The 21,207-nt window shown below is 56.8% G+C and overlaps 1 protein-coding gene and 1 long non-coding RNA gene across 2 annotated transcripts in view; both read right to left on the bottom strand.

Annotated features, from left to right (window-relative positions):
• The window catches only part of LOC108396884 (uncharacterized), a 43,082-nt gene extending 26,945 nt beyond the window's left edge, over positions 1–16,137 (bottom strand). Inside the window, exon 1 of the long non-coding RNA XR_005063130.2 lies at positions 15,989–16,137. This is a non-coding gene — a long non-coding RNA (uncharacterized lncRNA). The remainder of the gene's footprint in view (positions 1–15,988) is intronic.
• SOX1 (SRY-box transcription factor 1) lies at positions 2,098–6,770 on the bottom strand. Its single transcript, XM_073212348.1, has 2 exons — positions 4,290–6,770; positions 2,098–3,683 (listed from the first exon to the last, which is right to left on the bottom strand). The coding sequence occupies exon 1, from the start codon at positions 5,846–5,848 to the stop codon at positions 4,703–4,705; it is 1,146 nt and encodes a 381-aa protein (XP_073068449.1). The 5' UTR covers positions 5,849–6,770; the 3' UTR covers positions 2,098–3,683; positions 4,290–4,702.
• Positions 16,138–21,207: the final 5,070 nt, after the last annotated feature.

A 21,207-nucleotide genomic window follows, 5' to 3' on the forward strand; every position in this document is an offset into this window, starting at 1 on the left:
CACCCACCCTCACACTGGGGCTTCAGGAACCCACGGGTCTCGGGGCAGGCGCCCAGCAGTCAGGCTGGCCAGGAGCGGCCGAGGAGGCGGCCCGGGACCAGGGAGAGCAAGCGGCGTGGTTTAGGAGGGGTTCTGAGCACCACCGGTGCCCCCAGCCCCACGGCGGTATTTGCACCACTGGCCTCAGTGCTGGGCAGCCCGGGGTGCGGGTCTCCCCAAATATCCCGGACCCCCAGCCCCGGAGGCGGGTGTCCCCTCTCCCCAGCCCGCAGCCCCGGGTGCTGATGCCCGCCCCCGCCCGCCTCGCACTTGTTGCGGCCGGGCCCGGAGGCCGCCCGTTCTGGGGGCTGATTGTAAGAGGGCTTGACTCGCGGCTGACCCCGGCCGGGACTTTCTCTCCACTAATCCCGCTCTCTTTAAATACAAAGACGCGCTGCCCGCTCCCCTCCGTCAGTCATCTGAATCCCCCGCCTGCCCGCGCTGCAGCCGAGCCGGGCCGCCCCGAGCAGCGGCACCCGCGGACCCCACGCCCTCGCGGCAAGCCGACCCGACCCTCCGGGGGCGGCCGGGGCAGAGCGGGGCCGGCCGCGGGGCCTTGCGGGCGCGCGAGCGCAGACAAAGGGAAGGCGGGAGCGCAGGCGGGAGGGAAGGTGCCGGGGCCCGGGAGTGGGGGCGGGGGGGCGAGGCGCGCGGCCCGGGCCGAGGGAGGGCGTGCGGGCGTCCAGAAGCCGCCCCCGCTCGGGGGCCCCGCCGCCACGCGGGCGGGAGGGGCAGACGGGAGCCGCCGGGCCGGCAGGGCCCTCGGCCCCGCTCCCGGGCGCACGGCCTCGCTGCCCACGCTGCTGGCCGGGAGCGGGGGTGGGGGTGCACGCGCGCGGCCGGGAGAGCTGAGCCCCCGCCGGGCCCTACCGACGGGGACGAGGCGGCGGGGCTGGCGGGAGGGCGAGGGGGCCCCGCGTGCCTGACCCCCCGCTCGGCCCCCGCGCCGCCGGGACCCCGAGGCGCTGCGGGCGAGGACGGGCCCAGCGCCCTCGGCTTCGCGCCCCGGGGGCCCCCGCCCCTCCCGCGCGCCCTTCAATCCCGCCCGAGAGTCGTGCTGCAGAAGGAGCCGCGCCAAGGCCGAGGCCTGCTTTTCACTTGAAGTTTCCAAGGAATCAAACCCATTATTACATTCTGCCGCCGACGCTCCTGGAGCCTCTGCCCCGCGGCCCGGCTGCGGAAGCGGGGGCGGGCGCGCGGGCGGTGGGTGCGGGAGGCGGGGCCGCCCGGAGCGCGCCTTCCGGGGCCGCGGCCCGCGTGGGTTTCTCTAAGTGCCCGGAATTTTCCGGAGACAGAGCGGCGTGGCCCGGCCTTTGTCGGGGAAATGAGATGCGTGAGTGCGCGCTGCTCGTCTCCCCCATGCACGGTGCTAATAGACCTGTCAGTCACGCCGCCCGGCCCGTCCTCAGATCCTGCCGGACCGCAGCTGCGTGTGCAAGGAATTCATTTCATCCAGACGCTGGTGGGTTTCTTTGGCTGGGGGCGGGGGGAGGTGTCAAAGTCCAACAACACAAAGGGCCTGTGAGTTTAAGAAAGCGGGGGTCGGTGAGGGGGGGGGGCGCGAGGGAAAGCCCGTCCAGCAAACCGGGCAACCCGGGCAGCCGGGCGCGCCAGGGCCGGTTTATGACGATTCGCAGGCGCCCGGCATGAAGTTCTACCAACTTTGTACCAGGCCCCCAACGAGTCCTGTCCGCGTCCTCCACACGGTTTTCGAAAAAGAAAAGAAAGAAGAAAATCTGTATCAACGATAGAAGCAGTGCCCTGTGATGTGGGAGGTGAATGAAGCCATCACGAACATCATCGGAGCCTAGTTCACCTCGTGAGTGTGACGGGGACCTTGACAAGAACCGAAGTCACAGCTGAATGAGACATCTGCCCGGCCTGGTGGAATATTTTCTCCATGAATTTACACGGAAGAAACTTTTTGGATGGCAGGGTCTCAATCCTGAGAGATGAGTTCTAGCTTCTCTCTGACCCCCCCCCCCCCCCCCCCCCCGCCAACTCCAGATCGTTTTTAAATGGAGTCATTAAAGAACTTTTATTTGCTTTTCTCCATATTGTTCAAATCCACAAAACAAATTCACTGAATTTCAGGAATTCCTATTTTAAGATCTTCCTGGTTTTTTAACAAAGTGTTTCGGGACACCTGACATTGAGTATTTAAGCCCTGTGTAAGGCACATCCTGGAGTTCCAGAATACCGCTAAACTTTTTATATAGTCTGAAACATTTCGGGTGTGACTCACACTTCTAATGTGTGTGATGAGCTAAGGCTTAGATGCCTATAGCTGAGCACAGATAGGAAGGAACTCGGGCACATATACAGGTGAGCATGGCCGCACACCTGTCTGTGCTTTAGTAAGTGCAGGGAGATGTTGAGACTGGCTGGCAGTTAGCCAAAGAACCAGGGTCTACTTAATTCTGTACATTTCTTAGTAAATGTGGCCTGGCCCTTAAGCTGGGTGGTGAGTTAACAAAGCATTACAGAAATTCCCAAAGCGTCTCCCAGAGGGGACTGTGTGACATTTATTTCCTGTTCTGCTCAGCAATCCATATATATCCAAATACTTATAAGAATCACTGTTTCACAAAATATCAAAGTGCTAAAGCCAAGAAAAAAAAAAGAAAAAAAGAAAAATGAGGGGTACTTTATTATCTTGTTAAAAAGAAGCACTGGACATAATTATTGAAAATTTTGCACTTTCAGGAATGCATGGTTTAAGCAAAACTATCGAAATGTTCCAAAAAAATTACATACGTCAATTGTTACCTTTAGCCTTTTTTCTTTTCTTTCTTTCTTTCTTTTTTTTTTTACTTAAAGCTATTCTGGTATGCAGGCTGAAAGCGGTTCTCCTTAACACCCTAGTGCAGGCCCGGCTCTGGACCGGTAGTTTATACACATCCCAGGAAAAGAAAAGATGTTGAGAAAATGTGGGAAGAAAGGGACAAGGCTGATCAAACCCCACATATTCTGATTTGGCCTGAAGGTTTTTTAAAAAATATTATTTCATCTTTATATTGTGACTAATTTCAAAACGTATTTGCGACAGTGTAACTTTTAAATGCAGTATTTACTGCGGTCAGATTACTTGAAGACAAAGTTTCACAGAAAACTTTAAATTCCATGAAAAAACCTGTAACGTACCAATAAACACGTAGAAAAAATATAATTAAAAAATCTAAAGCATCAACGACCTCAGGTCCTGTCAGAAATAATTAAACACCGCATGTTGCTCTCACATCGGTTAGCAACTTGCATCTCAGTTTACGCTGGGGTGGGGGTGGGGGGTGGATTTGGGGTGTATGTGACAACCTAAGAAAATAATTTTGCCTTTTCCTAAAAGGAAGTTAAGTCAGAGAGAGGAGCTGAGGACGGATGGAGGGGGGCTCGGCCGCAGTACATTTTGGTTCAGTGTGTTTTCCTTGAGCCAAATTCAAATAAATTCGACTTGCAAGCTTGTTAATTGCAGGGGAGTTGAGGGCCCCTCGCGCCGGTCTTTGTCATCCATCCCTGGCCGGGTCCGCCATCGGGGTCTTCTCGCCTACTTTCTCTGGACCACACCGCGGAGCAGACCCGGGCCAGCTGGAGGCCACCGAGTGTGCTGGCGGGGCCGGCGGTTAGAGGCAGCACGCCACCGGGCCAGACTGGAAAACGGTTTGGAGGGGGGTGGCATGATTATTTCTCATTCCTATTAGCACGGTAAACTCTACAAAATAATACCGATTTTAACCTTCCTCCCTTGCGCTGAAGGAAGCTCCTGCGAAAATCGCGCCCGCTCCCCTGGGGCCCCTCACTTTCAGTTCGTGCTCATATTCCTCTTCCTCCTTTTTCAGATCCACTGATTGTATTTTGAGCTCATAAAACACGCGTTTAAAATCAGCACGTTTCAAATTATTGGTGGGGAGAACTGGACTTTTTTTCTCTTTAATTTATTGACTTAAAACTCTTACGCATTTTTTTAAGGGCGTCTTTTTTCGTTTTTTTTTTTTAGAAGAAAGGCTTTTTAGGAAACTATGTACATAATCTGAATCACCCTCCCCACACCGCAAACGCAAAATTCACAATGCGTTTACAAGAAATAACACAAAACAAAACCAAAAAAGGAAAAGCTCATGTACAGAAAGTTTTACAAAACCCAGGACGTAACGCTGTCTTCTGAAAGGGGTAGGGGAACCTCTTCGTATAAATTAACAAACCAACCCCCCAAAATAGCGTTAACTACAAACAAATCGTGTTCGGATCTGCCTTACTATATCAGTAACAAATGAGAACAGCTCCCGGCACAGGGTCTGCAACCAAACGCGTTCAGGAAGCGGTGCGGGATAGAAACGTTGGAGTCGCCTCTCGTGTGGTGTGTGGTCTTTGTGTCCCCTCGAGAAAAGAAAACGCTTTCTGCCTCGTCCGTGGATGATAAATACTGTACAAAAAGTCTCAAGAAAACACCGAAGCTCAGTCTAAAATGCACGGCTGTGTCCGCGCCCAGTTCCCCGGGCGCTCCGGGTAAGGTGTGGCGGGGGCGCGGGACACCCTTTCATTGTCACTGTGTTTCTTTTCACAGGACATGGAAACGTCCGTGCAGAAGCGAGGCCGCGCCGGGCGCCCGGGGCGGGCCGCACGCTCCTCGTCGTGCGTCGCCGGCGCGGGCCGCAGTGTCCCCGCGCCCCTAGATGTGCGTCAGAGGCACCGTGCCGTTCACGCCCGCGCCCGCGCCCTGGTAGTGCTGCGGCAGCGAGTGCAGCCGGCTCTGCGCCGCGGCGGCTGCCGCCGCTGCTGCCGGGTCTCCGCCTTCGCCGGCCGGCAAGTACATGCTGATCATCTCGCGCAGGTCCCCGGGACACGGCGCCCGCGAGTGCGCGGGGGCCGGAGGGCTGCCGCTCGGCTCCGACTTGACGAGCGAGCCCAGCGCGCCCAGGGCGCCCGACGACGCGGCAGCCGCCGCCGCCGCCGCCGCCACGGCCGAGTTCTGGTGCGCGCTGCCCGCGGCGGCGGCGGCGTAGGGCAGGCCGCCGTAGCCCGAGGGCGACGCGCTCATGTAGCCCTGCGAGTTGGAGATGGGGCTGTACTGCAGCGCGCCCATGTCGTAGCGGTGCATGGGCTGCGGGTTGTGCGGGTGCGCGTGCGGGTGGTGCGCGTGTGGGTGCGCCGGGTGCGCGTGCGGGTGCGCGCCGCCCGCGCCCGGGTGCTGCCCGTAGGCCAGCTGCGCCTCCTGCATCATGGCCGCGGCCGCAGCCGCGGCCGCCACCGAGCCGGGGTAGGCGCCGTTGGCCCAGCCGTTGACGTGCGCGTAGCCGCCGCCCGCCGCGCCGCCCGGGCTCTCCAGGCGCTGGCCCACGGCCGCCGCGCCCACGCCCACACCCACGCCCATGGCCACGGCCGCGCCGCCGCCGCCCGCGCCGGCCGCCAGCAGCCCGCCGGCCAGCGAGTACTTGTCCTTCTTGAGCAGCGTCTTGGTCTTGCGGCGCGGCCGGTACTTGTAATCCGGGTGCTCCTTCATGTGCAGCGCGCGCAGCCGCTTGGCCTCGTCGATGAACGGCCGCTTCTCGGCCTCGGACATGACCTTCCACTCGGCGCCCAGGCGCTTGCTGATCTCTGAGTTGTGCATCTTGGGGTTCTCCTGGGCCATCTTGCGCCGCTGCCCGCGGGACCACACCATGAAGGCGTTCATGGGCCGCTTGACCCTGTCCTGGTTCGCCTTGGCGACCCCGCCGCCGCCCCCGCCCCCGCCTGCCCCGGCCGGGCCCGACAGGTTCGTGGGAGCCTGGGCGCCGCCAGGCGAATGCAGGTCGGTCTCCATCATCATGCTGTACATCGGGGCGGCTCGCGGGTTCACCGGCACCGCGCGGAGAGGGCCTGGAGCATAGACGGCCAGGAGGCGGGGACGGACAGGGGCTTAAACGCGGAGGCGAGACGGGGGAAGAGGTCCTAGCAGAGAGAAGAATGGGGGAGGTGCAAGCAACAAGAATAAAATACAAAAAACACGCACTCAGCGCAGGTCCGGCTCACAGGTGGAAAGTTTCTCCTCGTGCACAAACCACTTGCCAAAGACGGCCGATGGCGGTGGTCGCCCTGGGTGGAGCGGTGCAAACAGGTGCAGTCGTGGCCAAGTTGCAGCTCCACTTTTCGGGCCGCGAGCGATGCGCGGCGCCTTCTCGCGGGCCGCCGCCGCGTGCTGTCTTCTTTCTCCTGCTCTCGGTCCTCAGCGGCCTCCAACTCCGAGCGGCAACTTCTAGCAGGGCGGCACGCCGCGTGCGCTGGGCATGTGCCGGTCCCAGGTGCCCGGGGGAGGGGGAGCTAGGCGCCGAGGGGGGAGCGGGGGGGGGCCGGGAGGGGGGCGATTAAGGGACAGCTGAGGGGGGGGGGGCCGGGGGCAGTGGAGGCAGCGCAGGCGCGCGGAACGGGCCAGCAAGCCAGACCGCCGAGCCCGGGACGGGCTGCCCGCTGCCTGCCGGGTCCGTGCGCTCGGAACGGAGGCGCACGCGGGGCCGGCGGCGCGCGGGGCCCAGCAGCCATACGCCGGGCCCGGGCTGCCATTAAATGAGCGCGCCGCGGCCAATGGGAGCCGACGGCGGCGGTGATTTGCATGGCGCGCTGGCGAGTGACGTGGGGAGGGAGTGGAGGCCCTGGGCGCGGGCGGCGGGGCGGGGAGCAGGGGAGGGAGGAGGGGGAAGGAGGCCCGCGAGGGGGCCTCAGCCGAGCCGCTTCCAGAGCGCGCGCGCCGGCGGCGAACCGCGAGCTCACCCTGCTCGCCTCTCCCCGCCCGCGAGCTCCGAGCGATTAACGACGGGGTTTAAAAGCAGAGACGGCGAAAGAATGGTTCGGGTGGGGGCAGGGTGGGATACAGCCCCGAGCCGCGCTGGAAAGAGCGCGAGGAAGCCCCGGCTCCTCCCCTGCCCGCTTCCAGCCAACTCTGAGCCCGGAGAGAAGGGCAGAGTTGGGACCCGAGGGCTGGAAAGGAGGGGCGCACCCTGGGGAGCTGGGGACACCTTCGGAGTACACAACCCGAGAGCCCCCGCGGCGTGTGCGGAGCGGCCTGGGCAGCTCCGCCCCTGGCCCTCCGGTGGATGCTGGCCTCGCCGGCGCGCGCGCCGAAGCTCTCCACTGCCCCCTCCTAGCTAGGCCTTGGCAGCCCAGGCCCTGGGAACCTCCGCAACGCGGGAGCATTTTTGTCCGGCCTGGCTCCATAGTTTCTTTCAGCACCAACCCTAAACTTTTTCTTGCGGGGGGTGGGGTGGGGGGATCTTTAATGAGTCTGGGGGTTAAAATCATGTGCTCTTCTCAATTTGGCTTCTAAGTTCTATAAAGGAATTTCTAGGAAGGTTGAAAACAACACGATCTATCTGGAATCTCGTTAATAACAGTTGAAAAAGTTTGAACTAGCAAAAGAATGATCTAGCCCACGCTCTTCCGGAGCGAATTTTACACCAGCTGTTCGCCTGAAAACTGCGAAAACTGCGTGAATGGAGCGGGGCTACCTGACACCTAATCGGTAAAGTGAGGGCCTCGGGATTAAGCGACAGATGCCGTTTTCCCGTTATGTAAACGGAAGGCCTGGTTCCTGGAAGGATTCGGGCATGCTCCTGCCGTTGCAATTCTTAAACCTCAAAGTGTCTTCGAAGCAGGGGCGTACAAGAGATTTCCAGACCCAATCTCAAACGCCATTGCGCTCTTGCTACCGGTTCCATCGGAATGATAGGCAAGTGGCCCAAACACTTCGCGCAGAAAACCCACAGAGCCCCAGCGTCCCTCCTGCGTCCTTTAGAGTAATGGGGGTGGGGGTGGGGGGGGCGTCTCCGTGCGCTCCAGAGTGGGAGGAGCAGAGATTGACTGCTTGGGGTGAAGTGCAGCCTGACCAAAGCAGCGTGACGGACCATCTCGTATGGAAATAAACATGGTGATGATCAGAAGAGTAGTAATAAGGATGTTTTAGTATGTTGGGCAGTGACCGCATGACGCCTTTTCTTTCTTTTCCCCGTCTCTACTAAAAATTCTGAGGTGGTGAATTTCCTGACCCTATTGCTTGTCCAAGGTACAGGAATAAGGCTTTATTTCCTCTCAATTACTATGATTATTACTGTAGATTTTTTTTTATTGCAGGGCCACTATAGTATGCAATGCAATAGCAAATTGGTCTCTGCAGATTAAATGGCTTTCATTTCAGGCCATTCAGCATTTAATAGTGAACTCATCAAATAATATATAATTATATTAGAAAAGAAATGTCACTTCATATTTATTTTTCACTAAATATCTAGTTTATAAACTTGGTTTTCAACTACCTTCTTATTTCACCAATCGAGTTTGTTAAATCTTTTGATTTGTTTCGTGCACTACCTCCAAATATCAGTTACATTGTGAATGAACAACAAAAAAAAAGAGCACGAATGTTGTTTAGGGAATGCTATAGACCCGTTTTTCCTTTGATAATTTAGGAGGCGATGGGTGTGCAGTGAGATCCTGTGTGTTACGGAAAGTCAGCAAGACTGAAATAAAGGAAATGTTTTACAAATTATAAACTATATTATCCACTTAGCAATTGAAAGATTTCTTTCCTCTGCTTTTCAATTTAGATTTTAAGCTAAATAGCCTAAGACCCCCTGAAAATGCTTTGTGTGAATCAGGCTTGGCACATTATTTTCCATATCAATGGAGCAATTTATTTTATAAACACCCTGCGCTCCAGTTAGCATTGCAGGAATGCTTTATGCTTTTGGGAACTTGGATAGCTGACTTTGAAATGGTCTAGTTTCTTTCTACCATAGTCCTGAAAATTGTTTCCAAATACGATGGTACCCTTGTTTTCCAGAGCAACTAAATAGAGGTAAATGGTTTATTTCACTTTGTATGAGATCATGCTAGTGCTTATCAGGGTGCTCTCCAAAAGCCCTTTTTAGTGAAGAGATATTCTCTGGGCCCAAGCAAGTACACAGAATGGGTGCCCATGTGCTTAAGTATTAAACCAGAGCTGCAGGTGTAACTTGTTGCCAAGCGATAGATGATTGGCAGCCACTGTCCATGCCAATTAGGCAGTGGCAGGGCATTGCATGCCAGACCGCTCAGTGCCTTCCATCCTGGCATAAAGATCGAGGAGCACATATCAACTCCTGCTGGTAATGGCTTCTTGGAGCCTCAATTTCTTGCTCCTTCTGACCCCTCTCCCCAGAGACTCTTTAAAAAGAGAAAAAACAGCCCAAAGCCCGTTTGAAGAACCATTTCCTCTCCCTGATTCTGTTCCTCCTTCCAGGTTGGCAGCGACTGTCTTCAAGCTGAGGACTTTCTCAAAGACTGGGGACCATAGGATGGGAAGACAGATGACACTGTTTGCAAGTGACATTAGAGCTTAGATGCTGAGTAAGCAAAGGATCAGCTCACTGTTGATTAACCAGAATTTCTCTCTCGGCAATGTAGAGACTTCATTGTGCCTCTGCTCAAAATGCCAAAGAGGAGATCAACCTAGAAATGTGGATAAAGATATTTCTGCCCCTTATTTAACTTGCAGCATGATCATCCAAGAAAAATCAGATCCACAACCATCACTGGAGGGAATTATATACACACATATACATATGTGTACACATGTGTATGCACAGAATGTATGCATTGCAGACACATGTATATACATGTGCATATATACATGTGCACACAGCATATAGAGCACACAGAATGTAAGCATGTATATGTCTATGTGATACATGCAGGCAATTACCCAAGAGCCCTTGACTTTCAAATAAGTGCTGGACTTCAACAGCAATGGTGTAAACTGCCTATATGGAGTCAATAAAACCTTTGGCTTTTTGTCTCCCTCCCTGTGGTTGTACTCAGGAGAAATCTGAAGCAGAAAGGGTTGCCCATGGACAGAATCCCCTGTCCCTAACAATCTTGAAGGAAAGCTAGCTTAAACCTACCTAGAGGCAACTTCCTGTGCCAGCACCAGTCTTAAGCTCCACAAGCAGACAGAAGGACAGGCTGGGAATTCTGGGGGACAGTCACCGATCCACTAGGGAAGCAAAGAAGACAAAAACCTCCTGGATTTCCCAGCCTTGGCCCGAAGGCCGGTCCTGGTGACCCCTTCCCAGGGATGTGCCCTCCAACAGTTCAGCTCCCGCGGCCCCTGAGGCCCTTAGAAAACCGAGGCCACGTGTAGGCGCCTCCCGGGCTTGCCTTCCAGGCCCTGGTGTCGCCTCGGGGGGCTGGGACCATAGTTCTAGGGAGGAACTCAGGAGGAAGCCGCCAATTCCCAGGCCGGACTTTTTGGGAAAAAACAGATTCGAGAAGAATAAGGAGGAAGAGAAGAAGGCGGCAGGGAAAGCGCGCGCGAGAGGAAGAAGGGGAGACAGTTGAGTGAAGAGGCCTTCGAGGTCACCTCGGCCAACAGGAGGCGCAGACTGAGCTGCGGCGGGAGCGCTCGCGGCGCCGGGCAGGGAGCGCGCACACCAGGAATTCGCAGGGAGGTCGTGGGGGCGCGGGGGCGCCGACCCGGTGGCGCGACGCCCGGACCCAGCAGCCGCGCGGGCCGCGATCGCCGTCTGCTGGCCGCCGCCGCCCTCGCCGCCCTCGCTCAGCTCGGGCCTCCGGCCGTGGCTCCAGCCGCCGCGCCTGTCCTGCCGCCTCGCGCCCGTCCCTGGGCTCGGCGAGCACTGGGGGCGCGCGCGGGGGGCCGGGGAGTCGCGGGGGACGCCCGTCTCCCCCGGGTCCCCCCTGCGCCCTCAACCCCGCTAACTCGGCCCGTTGTTCCCAAAGCCAAAGAAGCCAACATAGCACAAAAGTTTTTTCGTTGGTTTGTTTGTTTTAAAGGGGAAAAAATGGTCCTGGAAAGGGGGAAGAGAGAAGGACAGGAAATCGCTGGCCAGTGCGGAGCTTCGAGCGACACCTGTGCCCTTGAAGGACAGGAACGGAGCCGGGGGTGTCTGTCTCTGCCCCGAGCGCGCGGGTCCGCCGTGCGGTCCCCCCGCGGCGTGGGCCCGGGCCCGACGGGCTGCTCCGGCAGCGTGTCCAGGAGAAGGGACGCACCGCCTGCCCCCTCGGAAGCAAGCAAGGCTGTCTTCCCGGCGACCAGCCTGGAGATCCGTGAATTCACATCGAAGCGCAAAGAGCCCTGAGCGCGCGTGCCGCCTGTGCCCCGAGCTCTCTGGGTGAGAGCATTTGGAGCATCTCTGGGCGCTTTCGAGTAGGGGCTCACCCTGTGAGCAGTGCTCACACATATAATTCAAATTTCACAGCTGACCTGCTCTGAAAACCTCAATCAGCTTCTAATTGAAGGGAAAACAAAATATTGCTTCCCTACAGCAGAGCTAACGATTTAATCATTATATCAGACATTATAGCTTTTAATTAGGCTAATGCTGATACTGTATGGAAAGAGATAATTCAACACAGTTCTTGATGAATTCTGTAATTGGGTTAACGGCAGAGCAGTCGGGGGAGAGACGTCAATATTCAAGCTGCGTCTGTAGCCACCAGGTTTATGAATGGAGGAGAGGAGAGAAAAGGGAAACACTGGGACCCGAGGGGAGCCTCGCGCCCTCCGCCGGCGGAGCTCGGGGGGAGGCGGCCGGACAGGAGCGGAGTGGGGCGGCCGCGGGGTGCCAGGCTGCCCAGGCCTGGATGCCAGAGGGGGCTCCGTCTGCCGCGCGGCCTGCCCAGCGCTTTTGCGGGAAACTTTCGGAGAAGAATCTCAGCCACGCTACCTGCCCCGCACGCCCGGCGCTGGAGTGTCCGCAGGGTGCCCATCCAGCCCAAACCAATCGGGGCGGAGGCCTGGGCCGAGCTCAGCGTCGGCGCGCAGTTCTATTCGGTAGCTTTTAAAGACGCGATGTCTGCTTGGGCCCCCACCCCGCGCAGCGTCGGTGCCTGCGGGGAGGTCACAGCGCCCCGGCCCAGGGCGGCCCTCGCTTGTCTCTGGCTCTGGACGCGTAGAGCCCACAGACCACCTGCACTCTCATGTCCACGCCAGTCATTCAGGGCCCGGTGAGAAGTCGCTTGAGGGGGGACCCCGGTTAGTGCCCAATGGCCTGGCTGGGTTGGGCCTGGCTAAGCCGCTCCCCGAACCAGGGATGGCGGACTGAGATTGGCAAGTACAGCACTTGGGCCGGGGCCGCTTTCCAAGTCCTGCGAAGGAGCAGAGAAGGGAAAAGCTGTCAGACCCACCTGCAGGGAGAGCAAACTGGGCCAGGGGCGTCACTCACCCCCCAGCCCGCCGGCCACACGCCCTGCCAGCTGTGGCCTGGGACCCAGGCGTTTGCAAGGGGCCTGGGAGTGCGGGGTGGCCCACTGAGGTCAAGCCTCTCCTCCCCCGCGGGGCCGCATGTGGCCAAAAGCGGAGGCAGGAGTGAGTGGAACAGCTCCCGCCTCTCCTGCCGCCCCCCACCCCCCAGATTTCTAGAACCCGCAAAGTTGTCCTCAAGTAGGCGAATCCGCAGAGACTTGGCCAAGCCGGAGGAAAGGGTTCGGGAGCCTTGGATTCGGAGGAGAAAATGCTGGCGCCTCTAAAATGCGGATGGCGTTTTAGATAGCCACCTGGGCCAGGCCTTCGGAGGCTTTAACTTAAATGGCTTCAGGGTGTGATTTTTGTGTACTTTTTGTGTTTCTGCAAACCTCCCTCCTCTAAATTTTTTCTTACTCCTTGGCTTAACTACCTCAGCTCAATATTCTCCTTCAAGATAAATATACTGTATTGTGATTCATCCTTGTCTTATTTTGTCAGTAATTACCACAAAATTAAATGGGTCACTGGTAAAGTTTCATTTACACAAATCCCAGTAATTAACAGTTTGAATACACCTTTTACGTTGTACAAAAGTTGTAATTTTCTAACGCGTGTAGTTTTTTACTGGTACATAATGCTTGTGTTGGATTCGATAATAAGAATACAAAGCACCTCGTCTGAGCAGTAGGTGTGTTTGTTTTTTCCTAAACCAGTGTAAAGACTCAGCAAAGATCAAACTTCCCAGAATGTGGGGTGGGGGGTGGGGTCCTAACTATTCAAATTAAAATGTGCGGAATGTAAAGGTCTGAGAATATAGAACATCTGATGAAGCTCACTTGTAAAGCCAAAATCTCTGGGAGAAGCTGAACGGGCTTCTGCAGTTCAATAGCCAGGCTGGGCAAGCCCCGCCCTGGGCTCAGGGAGAAGGTGGGGCCTGCACTGGAGTTCATTCTTCAAAGGTCAAAGGTAGTGTTTCAGGCCCAGGAGGCGTCTCAGCCCAGCCCAGCCCAGGTGAGCTCGGCTGGAGTGTGCTAGGAGGGGGTGCGTGCGGCGTGAGCACCCATGGCCCTTTCTCGCACTCCCACGCTAGCCCCATAGAGAAAAGGCAACACGAGAGGAGAAATTCACAAGGAATTGCTGTATGAGAAGAAATGAAGTGAAAGCAGAGATGCTTTTTCTTAGGGACCATCCCTGTTATTGCAAATTAGATTAGCTACACAGGCTTCAGCGTAAACATGACAGGGGTTCACCACAGGGAGAGCCCTGTCCACCCCAATCTCTTTTCTCATCGAAGCATCTCACATAAATTATGTCGTGTCCTGTAATACACTTTCAATGAGATTAAAACATCACTTTGACATGATTTTAAGTCCTCTGACTTTCGTTTGAAAGCTGCCCGAGGAGCGGGGTGGGGGGTGGGGGGAAGGAAGGGGGGGGACCGGCCTCTAAAGCCAGCACCACTACCTGCTCCATTTTAACACTGCTTGCATTACCTCCTGGAGGCAGAGGCCAACTGTCCTGCAGGGGAAATCCTATTTCCCTGGCTAATGGGCCTTTTGGAGAGAACACTTGTATTATTATTTGTCAGTATGGGGCTGGGGGCAGCCTTTGAACAGGAAGGATGGGGAAGGACCTGCAGCCCTCCCAGAAGTTACGCAGGGAGCCCACCCCCACTGGCCACTGTCTGGAGGAGGAGGAAGGTTTGGCAGATCAGAGAGAGAAGAGCCCTGCTTAGATGGCCTTGGGACCCAAATGTGCCTCGTGGGCAGTGAGGAAACACGGGTGAACACAGAGCTGCCTACAAACCTGTCTAAAGGGGGATCCCCACCTCTCCATCTGGTTCCCCCTCCCTCTGCTCCCCTTTATGGACTGGCTGGCTCTGGAGAGTGGCCCCCAAAGGACAAAGGACCCCCACCAGGCAGCAGGGGAGGGGTGCTAGAATTTCCGGGTAGGAGCTCTGGGCCTTTTCTCTATGTTTCAGCTACCTAAGCTTGTGTTCAAGCCTCTTAACACACAGGCCACTTGCTCCTCGAGGAGGTGCTGGTCACTGCCCTCCTGTCCAGGTGGCTCTGTCCTTTGCCCTGGAGCGGGTAGGCCACCACCCAGAGCCCAGCCCCATCCTCCCCCTGGTCGGGGAGCCTGGAAACACCAAGTCTACCTGACGCGGTTGAGCGGGTTCCTCGGAGGGACGGCCCCTCCTGTGGGTCCCGGTCCTGTACCCCGCTCCCCCAGCCTCGCCTCCTTGGCCGTTTGCCTCATTCTCTCCAGATGACGAGGGGGCCCCAACGCGAGGCCACGCGGAGGTTTTGACCTCCGCGAGCACGACCTCCGTTCTCTGTGCGCGCCAGTGCGCAGGCCAAGCCATCCGGCTCGCCTCGCCCCATCAGGATACAGCTGCTGGGTGTGTGGGGGGACCTGAAGCACCGAGGGGAGGGGAGGCGGCGGTGGAATTCCTTTCCACCTGGATCCAGGCCCCAACTGTTGGTCCGCAACCACAGTCGAGCGCGTTGAGGGACAAGGGCCAGCCCGGGGCGTTCGCCACTTTGCCGCGGTAGTCACGGACCCTCCAGGTCCGAGCTGGGAAAGGGCTTCGGTGACAAGATCGTGGTCCTGAGAGATTCCAGAGCACTACTCCGTTCTTTCTGGCTTGGAGGGGACCCCTCTCCCACCCACGTGGTCGCCTGGGCAGCCCTGCTGTGGCCAAGGCCTCCGCGGGGTCCTCTGCGCATACTGGGGTGCTATCAGCGAGCCCCGTGCTTCTCCCCTTCACAAAGGGGCTTCCAGGACGCTGGTCCAACTGCATCTGGGGAAATCGATGCAGTAAAGCGGGCTTTTAATGAGTTAATTGACTGACGGCCGCTATCGTGTGCGAACACCTGTTTCTGGCACGGCGAGGCAGCCCTTCTGCTCCGATCGGAGCCTGCCATGCCCGTCCCGCCCAGCCCGTCGACCCCCGCACCAGCCCCCGCTGGAAGTCCATTTCACCCCTGAAACTTCGCGCCCCTCCCTCTCGGCGGGCGGCTCGCACGCGCGGGTGGGGAGACTCCCGGCCGGGCGCACAGAGGCCGCAGGCGCTGGAGGTACGGCGATGCCCCGCGGGTGCCATTTCGCAGGAGGAGGGAGGACGCGCCTCGGGGCACTGGGCGCCCGCGCCGGGCTGCCCCCATCTAGGCGGCCCGCCGAGCAGGCGGAGCTCACCCAGGGCGCCCACCGCGCGCCGAACGCTCGCTGCTCAGCATTTTTTTTTTTTTTTTTGTGGCAGGATTAACAGCCAAGACCGTCGGTCAGTCAAAGCTAAATTGATTCTTTGCGCGAAACACCTCTCACTCAGTGGCACACGCTCAACATGTTCATTTTAAAAACGTAATTTCGCCCGGCGGATTCGGCTCTGCGCGCGGCCGGGTGCACAGCGTGGAGAGCGGGGGCCGGGGGCGCACCGGGGGCGAGGCCGGGCCGGGGGAGAAGCGAGCCGCCGCGGACGCGAACCCCTGTCCCGAATTCACGGTCCCGACCTCCCTCCCCTCCCAAGAAGGGCGACCCGGAGGGTCTCGGTCCGCCGGGCGGCGGCCAATCCCAGCAGCCGAGGGGAGGGAGGCGTGAACGCGGAGACGAGAAAATGGCAAATGGACCCGGCCAGCCGGCCCGCGCAGCCACCCACCCACCCCGGGGACCCCGCGCGCTGCTGACCGAGAGGCGCCCTGGCCACGCCGCGCCCACCCTCCGCGCCCGGACGCCGGGCACACTCACTGCGGCTTCCTGCTGCGGCTCCGGCCCGCGGGCACCTCCCGGGCCCGGCTCCCGGCGGCGCCTGTCGGCAGCGGGCCCCGCGCACGCCCCTCACCCGCGCAGCCTCCGCGCCGCCCGCCGCACACTCGCTGCACACGCACACGCACACGCGCCCCTCGCCTCGCGCACACCCTCCCAGACACACGCGCCGCGGGCGAGAGAGACAAGGAGTGAAATTTATTATTGATAGGAGAGACTTTAGAGACAATTTCAACTTATTGTTTCTCTCTGGAAAAAGGGGGATCCCTCCACATAATGAAACGCCTTTTGTGTGGCGCCGAACAATACCAAACAAGTATTCTAATAAATAGCCACTTTTTTGTTCCTCCTCGACAGTGAATAGAATTGAGCGGTTGGTTCGCGAGCAGCTGCGTCGCCGTTTTGAGCTGGAGGTGGAGCCGCGTCCCTCGCGCGCGGCCGGGCCCCCGCCCCCCGCCCCGCGCCCCCCGCCCCGCGCCCGGCCCGCAGCCCGCGTCCCGGCCGGGCCGCAGGTTCGGGCCCAATAAGACAGCAGGGACCTGAGCACCCGCCCCCACCCCAAGCGGCGCGGGAGCCTCTCCCCCTCGCCCCTAAGATAGTTGTCACTCCTGTCACTACCCGGGCTGCACATCTGCGCCTCGAACCGCGTTCCCGGGCCTGCCCCAAGCTCCGGGTGGCGGGGCGCCCGCGCCCTCCCCCGCCGAGTCCCCTCGGTCCCGTCCGGCGCCGCCCCTCCTCCCGCCCGCCGAGTCCTCGCTCCGGGCCCCTCCTCCCGGGACCGAGCTGCAGCTTTGTTCTCCTGCCCAGGGGGCACCTTGGCCTCGCTCTGGCTTTTTCCCTCTGACACCGGCTTTTAAGCACTTCTCCCGGCACCCCCCGCATCTCCCGCCTCCACCACTAACGGCAGATGCTGAACCAAAGTCGGTGTCGAAGGATTTGTGTTGGGGACACAAAACTCTCCAGGTAGAAAGTCGCCACGGCCTCGCGTTTCGCTGGTGGGGAGCCCGCAGGGCTGCGCGGCCACCCGGCCGCGGGGCGCGGACCCTCCCGCCGCCCTGACTCCCTCTGCAGGCGGAGTTCCCCGCCCGCGTGGAGGACCGAGACGCCCACCCTCCGCCCACCCGGGCAGAGGAGGGGGAATCTGCCGAGAAGGCGTCTGGGCCGGAGCCGCATCCCTCTCCGTCTCTCCGTCTGCAATTGTGTGAAGATGTCAGTACTCGGGGGCTTAAATCTAGCGCCCTCTGATCCCCTCTGGAAATGTATCGAAAGCAAACTGCCTTTCTGAAAATGATGACCCCACGTTTTGCCCAAAGGATTTATGACCCCCTCCCACCAGAAGGAAAGATATTTACCATTTAAAAAAGGAAGACGTACACGTACAGCGTTTGAACATCTTAAGTGCTTGTCAGCCCCTCAGTGTTCCAGGGTAGGGTGTGTCTGCTATCCGTCTTGGACAATGTATGATCTATATTTTTTTCATTGCTCACAGCTGCAGTTTTCAGGAGATCCTTGTCTAATTGTGGAGACAAAAGACCCACATGACTTTTACTCAATGGACCTTAATCTAGAGAAACACTATGTCATTTGCAAATTATTTCTTAATCGGACTAAGCTATTTAGAAGTGCCGGGAGAGGAGGTGGTGCTTTGGAAATCACCAGAGAGCTCAGATGTTAAGTAGGGTCCTCTTCCTAGCAGTTCGCCTTCCCGAAGGCACGTTGGTGTAACTGTCAAACTCAAAATAAGGCAGGAACGATGCTTTATTTGGAGACTTTTGTTTTTGAAATTTACTTTTGAGAAACGATATTCCCTTGGAGTTCAAGGTAATTTAGCTCTGTCATCCGAGACGGTAGCAACAGAAAGAAGAGTTTGGTCCTTGGCATTTTTTGAAAACAGGGTTTGTGCAGGAATCTCGTGGTGGGAAACGAGGCACTCTGGAATTGGCCCGATTCCAGCAGACACCCTGAAAGCTTTCTCCTTTTGTATGGAAAATGGAAACATTTTGGAATCCAGATTTAAAACTTTGACTTATATTTTACATGTTAAATCAGTGAAAGATTGGGTACAACACTGCATAAAGCTTCAAAACCTGCAAATATTTGAATGGTTTTTGTAAGCGGAGCAGCTGCCAGTCAGCTGGCTTTGACGGCTGCCACAATTTTGTCACTTAATGGTGGGTGTTAGGCTAAGTGCAAAACACTCTGGCAAACAGATGTCAAACCCGTATCTCACATCAATGGGGGTTGTGAAGTGGAGTTTTAACCCGCATCTAGGTCTGGCTCACGGGAGCCCCTTTGTACGCGGTGCACACAGCCGGGAACGCGCGCGCTCCGAAATGAGAATCGTAGCGGGGCCTGGGCGCTGCAGTTTGGAATCCCGCAGCCCGAGGTGCGCCTCCCTCCCGCCGAGGCGCGGGGGGCCGTGGGGCAGGCCTGACGCCCGCGTCCCCACCCCACCCCTGCGCCCCTCCAGCCGCTCCCCGGAGGCGGCGGCTCTCAACAGCGGGTGCGCCGAGGCGGGCAGGGAGCGCTCTGGGCGTTCACTCCCCCGGCGCCCAGGCCTCTGCCCGGCCACCTCGGCCCCGACATCTTTCCAGTGGCCTCGGTGTGGGGCTGGGGGTGGCGCCCGATGAAAAGACCCGCCAGCGCAGCGAGGCGGCGGGCACAGCCAAGGTCAGCACGCCTTCCGGCCAGGCCCGGGCGAGGCCCGCAGCCCCAAGCCGAGCGCGGCAGGCGCCGGCCTTCCTTGACTCCCACCGTCCGCGTCGGGGCCTCGGGACCGCATTGCGGGTGCGGAGGGCTGGGCGCCAACAGACGCCGGGAGGCCCCCGCGCAGCCAAGAGGGAGCGCGGAGGCGCGCAAGGCAACATCGTCTTTGTTCGGGCGCCCCGAGGACCTGAGCCCCCTCTTCAGCTGGCCCCTACCGTGACGCTGAACTGTCCCCTTCAGTCCGAGGGCCCGGCTCCCGCGGACAGGCGCCCTTTGTGTTCCCGCCCCGCGTGTGCACCCCCGCGCGTGGCGCCCTGTGCGGACACTGCCCTCCCTGCAAACCCAGGGCGCGGAGGACTTTTCTGCAGCAAAGATATTTACGTTACGCGGTAGCAGCGTAATGAAATGTCGAGATTTTTCCCCGAATGTTCGCCTCTTGGTGGTGCCCAACTTGGACACGAAATGCAAACCTTTACCAGATTGCATCCGTTACCTAGATTTACAAGGTAGCGCCGTGTCACAGCGGATTAACTGCTGCAAGATTCTCATGATGTGGACGGCGTGTGACTCACTGCTGCACCCACACTTCTTTCCTTTCTATAACCATCCTGCCAACTTTTCATTTTTAGAACTTATTCTTGAAGCTGGAAGGTCAAAATAAAAAATTTTGATTAAACTACAAAAGGCAAATATGTCAGTATGAAGATTAAAAAAAAATTGAGGGCTTTTCCCTTGTTCCTTTGAAGAAGGGAAGCTGCTTCCCTCAGATCTGCATATCCCTTCACGAAAGCCGTTTAGAATGACTAAGAATCTTTACGCTGCTACCTACTTTATATAAGCAGAAACACTAATTTTAATTTGTTTTCCTATAAGATTAGCTTGAGACTCATTCTTATTTGCCATCAATGCATAAACAGTTAATAAGTGCTTGAAATAAGACCCTTGCTTATTTTTCATATTGCCATTGACGGAATGGCATCAAATCATAATCTAATTGCTGCCCCCACCCCCTAGGAAAAGAAAACCCTCTTGAAATATACATATGTTTTACTGAGGTGGAACTTTAAAGATAATTAAAGCTTCTCTATGTTCATTGATTTAAATTGTATTTTAATGGAAACCAGATGTGTTAATTTTAAAAGTAGTTTTTATAGATCTATAGGATAAATTCCAAATGTTCAAAAATGAAAATGTGAACATTTTAACTTTCTGACTAGAGTTCACTATTTTCACATGTAAAGGTATCTAACCTACCTGGGAAAGTAGTTGTAGGTATGAATACTTGACATTAGAATTACCTGAATCCTTTTAGAAAATTCCAGTGGCCAGGCCTTGTCTCAGACCAGCTGACTCTGTCTCTTGAAAAACTCACCAGCATTTTCAAAAAGGGCCCATAGTGACTCTGATCCGAATCCAGAGTTGGGAACCCCTGGCTTAAACCAGCATTTATAAGAAATTGCTTGAAGGTCGGCCAAGAAACCACATTGCCACAATGATAGCAGATTGTTTTCCAACTTTATGGAGTGATTATAATGTAAAAACATTTACTGCAGCCCATGTGGGCGTGGCTTGTAGATTTCCACATGCTGACATGGAGCATGTATGCACACTCCCATTTTTATCTGAGGTGCCACGATGGAGCACCTCACAATTACTCCTGGTGGTCTTCTGCAGAGTGCATGCTTTCTGTAAAGGTCATGGTGGGGCTGAAGCAGGACAGGTGTCACCTTCAGCAGGCAGCATTGCCTAGCTTGGGGACGTCTGACTTTGACCTGAAGGTAGGACTAGGCAGGAAGCAGGTCATTAAGGAGACTTATTAAGATTTACGTGGCTTACATCTTTTAAGGGAAGGGCAAGTAATGGATGTGTGGAGTGTGTCGTGTCAGAGCCCCAGTTTCTGTGTGAGATCGGGTAGTGCAGCCTGACACCGCCCCCCTCTCAAGTTGGAGGAGTTCACCGAGGGCTAGAGCACCAGGGAGGGGCTTGAAGGATGGAGGTGGTTCCGGAGAAGGAGGGAGAGCTGAGGGCTTCGCTCAGGATCCAGGTGGGCTTCTGGCCAGGACAGCTTTCCAAGGTCATAGTTAACAGTGGTTTTGACATTGTTAGAACTGTCCCCTAAAAAAAATTATTAACGTTCTACCTACCCATACTTACTTGATTGAATACATAATTTCACTCTATGTCCTTTATCCAAGGGCCAAATGGTGAGCCATAAAATAATGAATTTTGCTGACTTGTCGAATTTCTGTATTCCTGTTTAATTGGATGTAAGCCTCCCCCATCCCTCTCTCCCAGCAGTGAACCCTCACAGCAAACCGATGCAGTGAGAACTTAGTCCACAAGTTGCTGACTAGGAAGACCACTGGGGCATCCAAACATTCTCTGAATCGAGCCTAAAGCTATTCCAGGCCTTTACTACAGAGGCACAGCTGGTCTCCATGAGAGACCTTATCAAAGAGTTAGGCATTGTTAGTGGGCACGAAATTGAATGACTT

Source organism: Manis javanica, chromosome 9 (genome assembly GCF_040802235.1).
Source record: "Manis javanica isolate MJ-LG chromosome 9, MJ_LKY, whole genome shotgun sequence".
Taxonomy (NCBI): domain Eukaryota; kingdom Metazoa; phylum Chordata; class Mammalia; order Pholidota; family Manidae; genus Manis; species Manis javanica.